Source organism: Oncorhynchus keta, chromosome 18, assembly GCF_023373465.1.
Source record: "Oncorhynchus keta strain PuntledgeMale-10-30-2019 chromosome 18, Oket_V2, whole genome shotgun sequence".
Lineage (NCBI taxonomy): Eukaryota > Metazoa > Chordata > Actinopteri > Salmoniformes > Salmonidae > Oncorhynchus > Oncorhynchus keta.
Genome location: NC_068438.1, coordinates 21,865,434 through 21,877,469, shown reverse-complemented (window position 1 = coordinate 21,877,469; position 12,036 = coordinate 21,865,434). Strand labels below are relative to the sequence as shown.

General features: G+C 42.5%; 1 protein-coding gene across 1 annotated transcript; it reads left to right on the top strand.

The window, feature by feature from the left end:
- The first annotated feature begins 1,364 nt into the window (after nt 1–1,364).
- Nucleotides 1,365–11,936, top strand: LOC118397460 (multidrug and toxin extrusion protein 1-like). Its single transcript, XM_035792221.2, has 17 exons — nt 1,365–1,606; nt 1,973–2,074; nt 2,329–2,397; nt 2,909–3,057; nt 3,310–3,352; nt 5,202–5,246; nt 5,337–5,434; nt 5,567–5,664; nt 8,141–8,254; nt 8,500–8,567; nt 8,843–8,951; nt 9,063–9,138; nt 9,451–9,520; nt 10,493–10,625; nt 10,891–10,985; nt 11,081–11,123; nt 11,265–11,936. The coding sequence occupies exons 1-17, from the start codon at nt 1,448–1,450 to the stop codon at nt 11,507–11,509; spliced, it is 1,716 nt and encodes a 571-aa protein (XP_035648114.1). The 5' UTR covers nt 1,365–1,447; the 3' UTR covers nt 11,510–11,936.
- Nucleotides 11,937–12,036: the final 100 nt, after the last annotated feature.

Sequence of the window (12,036 nt, the reverse complement as noted above, 5' to 3'; positions counted from 1 at the left end):
ACTACTCACCATTTGTTAGGCACGGCAGTGCTAGCTAGTTGTAACTTATGCTTTCAGTACTAGATTCATTCTCTGATCCTGTGATCAGAGAATATTGCAAGAGCTCTGATAGGTTGGAGGACGTCCTCCGGAAGTTGTCATAATTACTGTGTAAGTCTATGGAAGTGGGTGAGAACCACGAGCCTCCTAGATTTTGTATTGAAGTCAATGTATCCAGAGGACAGAAGCTAGCTGTCCACTGGCTACACCATGGTGCTACCCTACAGAGTGCAGTTGAGGCTACTGTAGACCTCCATTCCAGTGTTTTAATCAATTATTTGGTGATGTGAATATATTTAGTACAGTTTTATCTAAAAAGGATAACTTTTTAAATGTTTCACTATTTTTATTTGTATGAAATTCACTGAGGAGGATGGTCCTCCCCTTCCTCCTCTGAAGAGCCTCCACTGTGGTACGCATAGTTTCAAACAAAATGTAGGCCTACAGTATACACTCTTAGAAAAAAGGGTTCCATAAAGGTTCCGTAGCTGTCCCGTAGGAGAACCTTTTTGGTTCCAGGTAGAACCCATTTTGGTTTCAGGTAGAACTCTTTTGGGTTCCATGTATGGTCCTACAAGGAAATGGTCCTATAAGGAAACCAAAAGGTTTCTACCTCGAACCAAAGGGGTTCATCCTGGAACCAAAAGAGGCTCTTCAAAGGATTCTCCGATGGGGACAGTCGAAGAACCTGTGTTCATTGTAGATAGCACCTTTTTTTGTATGATAGATATTGTTCATAGTTTAAGTGTGTTTTAAGCATATTTGAAATTGTCTTAGAGGTCAATTAGGCTGCCAGGTCTTGTGTTACTTTTAGACAAACCCTATTATCTACACTACTGTGTTCACTGGGCCATACTCTGAGTCTACAGTAATGTAGCCAGAGGAAGTGTCATCCCTCTAGTGCCCCTCTGTTTGGTCTTTCAACTGATGGGACTGTCACCTACCATCGACTTTCAGAGGCTTTTACAGCTTTAGACCTTTGTAAATGTCATTGTTAAAAGTGCCTAGTCGTGTTTGAAATCGACTACATTGCAGTCGGTGACAAAATACTTACTGATCTACAAATCATCTTAAATGACTACTCATTATTAGTAGATGTGCCACTCTGCTCAGTCATTTATCAGCTACTAAGAAAACGGCCTCAGAGAGCACGGCCGCTGAGAAAGGAAAGAGCTCCATCATCTGGTGCAGTTGCAGAATTGACAAAACACTGTGAACTTTGTCCATCAGTGGTTTGGCAGTCATGTTTAACAATGCTAGTTGAGATTGCTTGTGTACAGCTAAATCAGAGATAGGAAGTGACATAGTCCGTCATCAGATCGGAAGTCTCACTCTGGCAGCTGGTAGCTAGAATACCACCTTGTTCTTACTTGACCATACAGACTTTTCTGAGTGACAGTCTTTAGAAATGGATACTAATGTAAATGTGGAGAGTAGGACGAATGGGAATGAAAGCTCTTCATATTCATTGACAATATTTGGGAACTGTTTGAGATGTATTCGCAGGTTGATTCCTGTTGACTTCAAAAAAGAAATGATTGAATTATCAACATTGGCTGGGCCTGTGGTAAGAAACATCTTCATTACATTTTACGTGTCCACAATTAATTCAGAGTTATATGAAACAGTACATTTCTAGATTCAATTATTATTGTTATTTAGCAGTGTTTCTTATATTATATTGAATTCACTTAAAGGCCACTGGCACACTGGCTAATTATAGATTACTGGCATCTGGCACACTATAGATGTTTTTTCATCGCTTCATCTATCACCTTGCCTGTTCAACCTGAATTACTTTGAATGACCTCAAACCATACATTTGATGCATGTACAACACTTCAGTGTTAGGCCTATTCACTACACAGATTCCTGATAGTATACACAACTACATCAACTGATTTATCAAATGTTGTGGTTGTATCGGCACCAGGTTATGGCTCAGCTCATGGTCTTTTTAGTGAGTTTCGTCAGTACAGTTTTCTGTGGTCATTTGGGGAAGACAGAACTGGCAGGGGTGGCTCTCGCCATAGCTGTAAGTATTCATTGACTTATGAGTTTAAATCACTTTTTTATTACAACAATTGTGGGTAATATTATACTGGGTACCAGTATGTTTGTGCCATAATGTGACTTCTGCCACTTCGTGTCATGCTAAACATGATGGCACAAACAGACTGGTACCTAGCTGTGGTAATATTGCATAACTGTTGAAATTACAGCACACTATGAAATGTACAGTTTCAACCAATTTCAACATTTCTCAAAATTTCTGTTCTGGTCTTCCAGGTGATTAATGTTACAGGTATCTCCATTGGGTCTGGTTTATCATCAGCGTGTGACACACTCATATCTCAGGTAGGTATGAAACCTAGTCTGTTTCCTCCTCCTAACACAGAACACTGTCCCAAAAATGTTACCAATAGCATCGTCGTCATAGCTCTGGTCCAGGGGGTCCTACACAGCTTGTTATTGCTCAATATCAGTAAGCTGCATGTAATCACCACTGGGATTATTATTTGACCCTGTTGGTCATCTATGAACGTTTGAACATCTTGGCCATGTACTGTTATAATCTCGACCCGGCACAGCCAGAAGAGGACTGGCCACCCCTCCGAGCCTGGTTCCTCTCTAGGTTTCTTCCTAGGTTCCTGCCTTTCTAGGGAGTTTTTCCTAGCCAACTTGCTTCTACATCTGCATTGATTCCTGTTTGGGGTTTTAGGTTGGGTTTCTGTACAGCACTTTGTGACATTGACTGATGTAAAAGGGCTTTATAAATACATTTGATTGATTGATGTAGCACCCTGGACCATAGCTACAGTATCCTGCCATTCCACTCAAAGATGAACATGATTATTTCTCCCTGCAGACCTTTGGGAGCCGCAACCTCCTGAAAGTTGGGGTCATTCTACAGAGAGCCATCCTCATTCAACTTCTGGCCTGTTTTCCATGCTGGGCTATTCTCATCAACACAGAACCCATCCTCCTGGCTGTCAAACAGAGCCCAGAGGTCGCCAGGTAGGTCAGACTCTTCCAGTCACTGCACACAGTTACCCCAGATCTAATAGACATCTAAAATGACACCCTATTCCTTACATAGTGCGGTACTTTTGACCAGGGCCCATAGGGAATAGAATGATATTTGGGACACAGGCTATGTCTGTGAATGTGTCTGTTTTCTGTGATTCACAAGTGACATGTAGAGATTGGTTTGTAGAATGTGATTACTGTTTTGGATCATTCTGATAGAGCTCTCTTATGTCACTTTAGGTTGTCTCAGATCTATGTGAAGATTTTTATGCCAGCACTCCCAGTGAGTACATCTATCTACCCAGACACACGTGAACACAGTCGATTAAGCAGTAGTGTAAAATAAATAAAAGTACTACTTAAGTAGTTTTTGGGGTATCTGTATGTTACTTTACTATTACTATTTTTGACAACTTTTACTTCTTTAAGTAAATAATGTACTTTCTACTCCATACATTTTCCCTGACACGAAAAAGTACTTGCTACACTAAGGCTTAGCAGGTCAGGAAAATGGTCAAATTCACGTACTTATCAAGAGAACATCCCTGGTCATCCCTACTGCCGCTGATCTGGCAGAATCACGAAACACAAATGTTTAATTTGTAAATCATTTCTTAGTGTTGCAGTGTGCCCCCGGTAATCTGGACCCTTTCTTTCTAAAACTATCTGCCGAAAATGTTGCAACCCCTATTACGAGCCTGTTCAACCTCTCTTTCGTGTCATCTGAGATCCCCAAAGATTCAAAGCAGCTGCGGTCATCCCCCTCTTCAAAGGGGGAGACACTCTAGACCCAAAGCGCTACAGACCTATATCTATCCTCCCTGCCTTTCTAAGGTCTTCGAAAGCCAACTCAACAAACAGATTACCGACCATTTCGAATCCCACCGCACCTTCTCCGCTATGCAATCTGGTTTCAGAGCTGGTCATGGGTGCACCTCAGCCACGCTCAAGGTCCTAAACGATATCTTAACCGCCATCGATAAGAAACAATACTGTGCAGCCGTATTCATTGACCTGGCCAAGGCTTTCGACTCTGTCAATCACCACATCCTCATCAGCAGACTCGATAGCCTTGGTTTCTCAAATGATTGCCTCGCCTGGTTCACCAGCTACTTCTCTGATAGAGTTCAGTGTGTCAAATCGGAGGGCCTGTTGTCCGGGCCTCTGGCAGTCTCTATGGGGGTGCCACAGTGTTCCATTCTTGGGCCGACTCTCTTCTCTGTATACATCAATGATGTCCTTCTTAGGCTTCCTATTTCGCAAGAAAGCATCCTTCATTCATGCTACCAAACATACCCTCGTAAAACTGACCATTCTACCAATCCTCGACTTCGGCGATGTTATTTACAAAATAGCCTCCAATACCCTACTCAATAAATTGGATGCAGTCTATCACAATGTCATCCGCTTTGTTGCCAAAGCCCCATATACTACCCACCATTGAGACCTGTACGCTCTCGTTGGCTGGCCCTCGCTTCATACTCGTCGCCAAACCCACTGGCTCCAGGTCATCTACAAGACCCTGCTAGGTAAAGTCCCCCCTTATCTCAGCTCGCTGGTCACCATAGCAGCACCCACCTGTAGCATGCGCTCCAGCAGGTACAGTATATCTCTCTGGTCACCCCCAAAACCAATTCCTACTTTGGCCGCCTCTCCTTCCAGTTCTCTGCTGCCAATAACTGGAACGAACTACAAAAATCTCTGAAACTGGAAACACTTATCTCCCTCACTAGCTGTAAGCACCAGCTGTCAGAGCAGCTCACAGATCACTGCACCTGTACATAGCCCATCTATAATTTAGCCCAAACAACTACCTCTTCCCCTACTGTATTTATTTATTTAGCTTCCTTGCACCCCATTATTTCCATTTCTACTTTGCACATTCTTCCACTACAAATCTACCATTAGATTTATACTGAAGTATATTTAAAACCAAATACTTCTAGACTTTTACTCAAGTAATATTTTACTGGGTGACTTTCACTTTTACTTGAGTAATTTTCTATTAAGGTATCTTTACTTTTACTCAAGTGTGACAATTTGATACTTTTTCCACCACTGCAATTAAGATAATAATGAATTTATCATGTCAATAACTTACTGAAACATGTTCATCATACATTTTTTAACAGGCCACTTTTATTTACCAGCTGGAGGCCAGATATCTACAGAATCAGGTTAGAGCTAACCTAGACCTCAGTCAGTTGCCCTGCAAAGAAAATAATCACCTGACCATTTGATCTGAATGAGACTTTATTGTCCTTCAGGGAATCATATGGCCGCAGGTCATCATAGGTGTGGTGGCTAACCTACTGAATGCCCTCATCAACTACATCTTCCTCTATGTTCTGGGCCTGGGTGTAGTGTGAGTGTCATCCCCAAACAGTGATTATTCTCTCACCACCATTACCATTGAGGGCTATAGGATGGGATGGTAATTGTTAGCATTGAGGGCTATAGGATGTAATGTATGTTGTGAATTGTTTTCGGGTGACAGTGGGTCTGCGTGGGCCAACACCATCTCTCAGCTCTCTCTTGCTGTTATGCTCTATAGCTACATCATATGGAAGGGACTACACAAGGCCACCTGGGCAGGTGAGACATGATTACACTAAAGTAGATATTATACCACCAAATCCACAAACTCTTTGAACTGTCTGTGACTTGAATGGACCCCATACAAAGGGATGCATAATATGCATTTATTACAGTTTTTTCCAACTGCTTACACACGTTTTCAAAACTGTCTCATTTTTTCAAAACTCTACACACAATTCCCAAAACAATCCAGGAATTTGGAGGGGGGGTGGGTGGGGTGCTAAGCTACGCTCCATCTCTTCTCCGGCCTGGGTCTGGCTACAATACTATACTATGTCCACATCACAAGATACGTTTTCTCTTGCCAAACATGGAGGGAAGTATCTCCTAGCGTGGCGTATCCAACCTTGGACAGAGGCAACCTCTATGTCCCCACATGGAGGGAAGTATCTCCTAGCATGGCGTATCCAACCTTGGACAGAGGCAACCTCTATGTCCCCACATGGAGGGAAGTATCTCCTAGCATGGCGTATCCAACCTTGGACAGAGGCAACCTCTATGTCCCCACATGGAGGGAAGTATCTCCTAGCATGGCGTATCCAACCTTGGACAGAGGCAACCTCTAAGTCCCCACATGGAGGGAAGTATCTCCTAGCATGGCGTATCCAACCTTGGACAGAGGCAACCTCTATGTCCCCACATGCGTCCTCCATTGCCTGGAGAAGCGGCATGCGGGCATAGGGTTGACGATCATACACTTTCCAGCGCCAGGCTGAGAAGAATTCCTCTATGGGCTTTAGAAAAGGTGAGTATGGGGGTAGGTACAAAACTACAAATTGTGGATGGGTGGCAAACCAGTTTTGGGCCAGAACAGCCCGGTGAAAACTATCATTGTCCCATAAAACCACAAATCTAGCAGGCTCCTGATCTGGATCAGGGACATGCATTGTGTAAATTGCATCCAGAAAAGTGAGCATATGGCCGGTGTTGTACGGACCCAGTGTGACATTGTGATGGAGGACCCCGTTTTGAGTGATGGCAGCACACATAGTTATATTACCCCCACGCTGTCCAGGGACACTGGTAATTGCCCTCTGTCCTATTACATTTCTTCTGCAGCGCCTGGTTTTGGTGAGGTTGAAGCCAACCTCATCCACATAAATATATTCATGGCGAATTACATGAGCATCCAGCTCCAATACTCTGTAACAGACAAAAGGATATACAGATTAGTAAATATGGTATGTCTGAAGTACTGGAAGTAGTGTTGCATACATACCTCTACAAAGTTATGTCGCATATTCTTGACTCTGTCAGAGTTTCTCTCAAATGGCACCTTGTAAAGTTGTTTCATCGTCACTCGGTGCCGTTGGAGGATGCGTTGTATGGTCGACAGGCTTACAGCATTGATGTTGTTAAATATGGTGTCATTATTCAAGATATGCTCTCTTATCTCTCGAATCCTAATTGCATTGTTGGCCAAAACCATATTTATAATTACAGTCTCTTGTACATCTGTAAACAAGCGTCCTCGTCCTCCATGATGCCTTTGCCTTTCCACTCTGTACAGAATTCAAACACAGTATGTGTTCAGCATAGGAACTGTAAACAATGTACAAAAAAATGTAGTACAGCCTGATAACCAACCTCATTCATTCAATGCAGTGCAGTAAATGGATGGCTTAGAGTTACAAATGTTTATGCAATACTATGCAGTCATACATATTTTACAGTACATTATTGTAATGCTAAAATAGTCATTAGATAGTTGCATACCTGTTTTCATTTCTGAAGGTTCGAATTATGGACGCCGCTGTAAATCGACTCAAGTTGGTCAAACCGTGGTTGATCACATGATCAACAAGTGTTGCCCTAATCTCATCAGAGATGGCTCTCCTTCCTTCTCTTCTTTGCCCTAATCCTCTTCTTCCCCTTCCTCTCCCTCCTACTCCTCTTGCTCTCTGTCCATTGTTGGCATCCATTGTTCGAAACAGGTAATCTGACCTTTGACCTATTTATAGGCCTATACTACAGTAAAGCAGTGATTGGTTAGTGATCAGTTAAGCTATTAGTGTTTGCACAAGTGTGTGTGTGTGACCTGGTGAGTAAGTGTAGCATTTTGATTGGTTGTGTTTGGAAAAGGAAAGCAAGTCACTTCCTGTTAGATTTTTGTGTTTTAGGTAGAGAATTGTGTGTAGTGTTTTGAAAAAAGTGTTTTATACAATTGACAACTGAGTCAAAGGCTGAGAAATAGCTTATGGTTTTAGATATTTGGTGTGTAGTTTTGCACTTTGAGTGAGAGATTTCAAATATCGTGTGACATGAAAATATTTTGTGTGTAAGCAGTTGGAAAAAACTGTAATATGCATTTATTGAGGGACAGCAGTGCAATGTCAAACCAAGTGTGCTGTTTTTGGCTTCCTAATGCATTAACACAGCATGGTTTTGGTTCAGACCCAAACACCTTCTGTGAGAACATGAGCATTAACCTTTCAGTGAGGTTCCCAGTGTCTGAGCCTTGTGTTCCTTGTAGGCTGGTCTTGGGAGTGCCTGGAAGACTGGGACACATACGTCCACCTGGCTATTCCTAGCATGATCATGCTGTGTGTGGAGTGGTGGACCTATGAGATTGGAGGTTTTCTAGCAGGTACGGCAACAGATGGAAGCAGGTCTATTTGGTGTCTGGTTATTTAGTTATTTAGCTATCTGGTTGTTTTGCATTGAAGTCTATGAATATCATTGAATGTCTCTCTATTGTTATTTGTTTTATGTGAAATGGTGTTCTAGATTTGACTGTTTGCTTGTGGGTATTTCTACACATTACACACTGTTTAGATGTTACAGTGTTTCTGCTTTGGTTTGATATCCTGTCTCACTACCTCTCAATGGCAGGTCTGATAAGTGAGGTGGAGCTTGGAGCACAATCAGTCGTATATGAACTGGCAAACATTTGCTACATGGTAAATATATAGTTAAGATAAAAAAAAAAACGTTTTGGCAAATGTTCATCCATCATACCATATTTTACACTAGTCACATAGAGAGTAAGCCGTGTGTGTGTGTGTGTGTGTGTGTGTGTGTGTGTGTGTGTGTGTGTGTGTGTGTGTGTGTGTGTGTGTGTGTGTGTGTGTGTGTGTGTGTGTGTGTGTGTGTGTGTGTGTGTGTGTGTGTGTGTGTGTGTGTGCGTGTGTGTGTGTGTGCGTGTGTGTGTGTGCGTGCATGTCTGTGTTGTTAGTTCCCTCTAGGGTTCAGTGTGGCAGGCAGTGTGAGGGTGGGCAATGCTCTGGGGGCTGGAGATACAGAGCAGGCCAAGCTGTCTGCCAAGCTGGCCATGTTCTGTGCTGGTACGTGTGGAGACCTCAAATAATATTTCAAAGATTGACAAGAGAAAATAAAGCATTAATACGATAACTAAATGATGATCAGTCTATGGATGACCTTTTGTCTCTGTCCAGGGTCAGTTTCTGTGTGCTTGTCGGTTCTTGTTGGGATACTGAAGGACAAAATCTCCTATGTCTTTACATATGATGAGTGAGTAAAGTAGTCTGTGGTAATTTACCACTACAGATTTGCTTCTGTGGCTTTTGGAACTGTTGTTCATCGCCATGACTTTGCAGTTTGTTGTGTTTTAATCCAACCCTGGTGTGTTGTAATGTATCTGTGTATGAGCGTGAACATCGATGACCTTTTTTTATGACATAGCTAAGTCACTCACTGTAACACAGAAGTACACAGTCATGAACTTTGCTTACATATTCCTTCACACTTTAACTAGGGTGAGATGCCTCTGTCATTGATTTACATAACTGAATGTATTTCTTCCCCCTGAATTTCTACCAACAGGCAGATCAGAGAGAGGGTTGCTCAAGTTATGGCTTTCTACGCCCCTTTTCTTCTGTTAGATGCAATATCGGTAAGGAGTCAATGCTGCTACTGTATCACAACTTATAGCTCCCTTTACTCATCACATCACAGATCCACTCTGTATAATATCAAAGGTACTATTATAACAGGTACAGTGCATTAAGGAAAGACTTCTTCCACATATGTTACATTACAGCCTTATTCTAAAATGTATTACATTATTTCCCCCCTCATCAAACTATACACAATACCCCATAATGACAGAGCAAAACCAGGATTACATATATATATATATATATATATATATATATATATACATTTACATAAGTATTCAGACCCTTTACTCAGTACTTTGTTGAAGCACCTTTTGGCAGCGATTACAGGCTTGAGTCTTCTTGGGTATGATGCTACAAGCTTGGCACAACTGTATTTGGGGAGTTTCTCCCATTCTTCTCTGCAGATCCTCTCAAGCTCTGTCAGGTTGGATGAGGAGCGTCACTGCACAGCTATTTTCAGGTCTCTCAAGAGATGTTCGATTGTGTTCAAGTCTGGGCTCTCGCTGGGCCACTCAAGGACATTCAGAGACTTGCATAATCTTGGCTGTGTGCTTAAGGTCATTGTCCTGTTGAAGATGAACCTCACCCCAGTTTGAGGTCCTGAGCACTCTGGAGGAGGTTTTCATTAAGGATCTCTCTGTAATTTGCTCTGTTCATCTTTCCCTCAATCCTGACTAGTCTCCCAGTCCCTGCCACTAAAAACCATCCCCACAGCATGATTCTGCCACCACCATGCTTCATCTTAGAGATGGTGCCAGGTTTTGTCAAAGGTTATGGTGCCAGGTTATGTCAAAAATTCAGTTTTTCGCTTTGTGATTATGGGGTATTATATGTAGCTTGATGTGGATTTTATTTGATACATTTTAAAATAAGGCTGTAACATCAAGAGGTCTGAATACTTTCCGAAGGCACTGTATGTTTGTAGTACAACAGTAACTGGGTCTCTGTTTCTCCTGGTTCCCCAGGCTGCCTCAGGTAGTATTATAAGGGGTGCAGGTAAGCAGAAGGTTGGGGCGATATGCAACATCCTGGGTTACTATGGGGTTGGCTTTCCTATTGGAGTGTCCCTGATGTTTGCTGCCAAACTAGGAATCATGGGTAAGAACATCTATAAATGTGTTTCACATTTTGTCCTTTGAATTTATGGAGTAATATTTCATTCCTTTTTCAGTCTTTTGATTGCTCCCGTATTGCACCTGGGCGCCTGACTGTTTCGTAATTTAACAACATTACATTGTTGGTTTGTGTGGAAAGGTGACAAGTTGGCTAAAGCAAAGACAAACTGGTGCCAATCTCCCTACTGCTTCCTTCAGGTGTCTTCACTTCTTTGACTGTTACCGTTATGCTTTGTCTCCACCCCCAGGCCTGTGGACCGGTCTGTTTACCTGTGTGTTCCTACAGTCCTCCTTCCTCATCGTCTATCTATCCAGAATGAACTGGAAGAAAGCCACTGTAGAGGTGAGGGAACAAAGGCACAACACTCAAGTCTTTATTTCATTTCATGCAAATGCCTTGGAGAGGATATTCATGGTCATGTGTTGGGTTGTTTATAGGCCCAGATCAGAGCTGAGGTACAGGGGAACTCTACAGACATGGGTACGAAAGTCTCAGTTTAATCATTGACCCTTCACTTTACTCATTCATCATCATATTTACATGGCATTACAAATGTATAATTTTATTATTGTTTATGGAAGAATCAATGCTCTGTCTAATAGGTGTGTTTCTGTGTGACAGACATGGCCCCAGAGGCCCAATCAAATGATATAGCTCCCTGTGAGGGCCACACAGACAGAAATGCCCTGGCTGAGGATGGGGCTGAGGCTAACGGTGAGGTTGGGGACAGGGTGGCCCTTAGCAAGGTGGAGGCCCTTCTGGCCCACAGGGCCCTGGTTATGCGGAGGGGCCTGGCTCTGTGTGTCATGCTCTTCATCCTGGCCCTGGGAATCATCATCAACCTACTGCTCACCAACCTCACTTGAAGAACACAGAGTGAGTTCCAGAGATAGCTCCACTCAACCAGAGTGGTCAGAGGACCACCTAAGCAATGATACAGAGAAGATAGGACTGGATAGGAGCTGGCCAAACTATGGTGCCAAATTGTTCCAGTACTGTTGGTCTGTGAGGAGCCAACGGATTATATATTCTGGATCTTTTCATTTCTCATCTGAATGAAATTGTATCACATTGTCTGAGCTGATTACACAAACCAATCGAACCTAATGTTTTCTCATGGTAATAATATAGTGCAAACCAAAAAGTAAGACAGACTCACACTGTACCATCCAAAATGTTTGTATTCCATTCTATTAATTAATTCCAAAAACAGTGGTGTCATACCCATAGGGGGCCCAAAGGCACATACCCCCTTATAATAAAACATGTAAATGAACTACTTAACTTTTCTAAGCCAACGTTTTATCCTAATTATTTATAACAAGATCTGTCAGCGGTATTTTGCGGTGGGGGCACACCGACTGAACCAATACCCCCCTCATTCTTCCTCATA

Bases quoted from the DNA above. Each gene is read 5' to 3' on its own strand.
- LOC118397460 (XM_035792221.2), top strand. From the start codon at position 1,448: ATGGATACTAATGTAAATGTGGAGAGTAGGACGAATGGGAATGAAAGC. The intron at 8,568-8,842 runs GTAAATATATAG...CTGTGTTGTTAG, and splicing joins TGGCAAACATTTGCTACATG to TTCCCTCTAGGGTTCAGTGT. The intron at 8,952-9,062 runs GTACGTGTGGAG...GTCTCTGTCCAG, and splicing joins GCTGGCCATGTTCTGTGCTG to GGTCAGTTTCTGTGTGCTTG.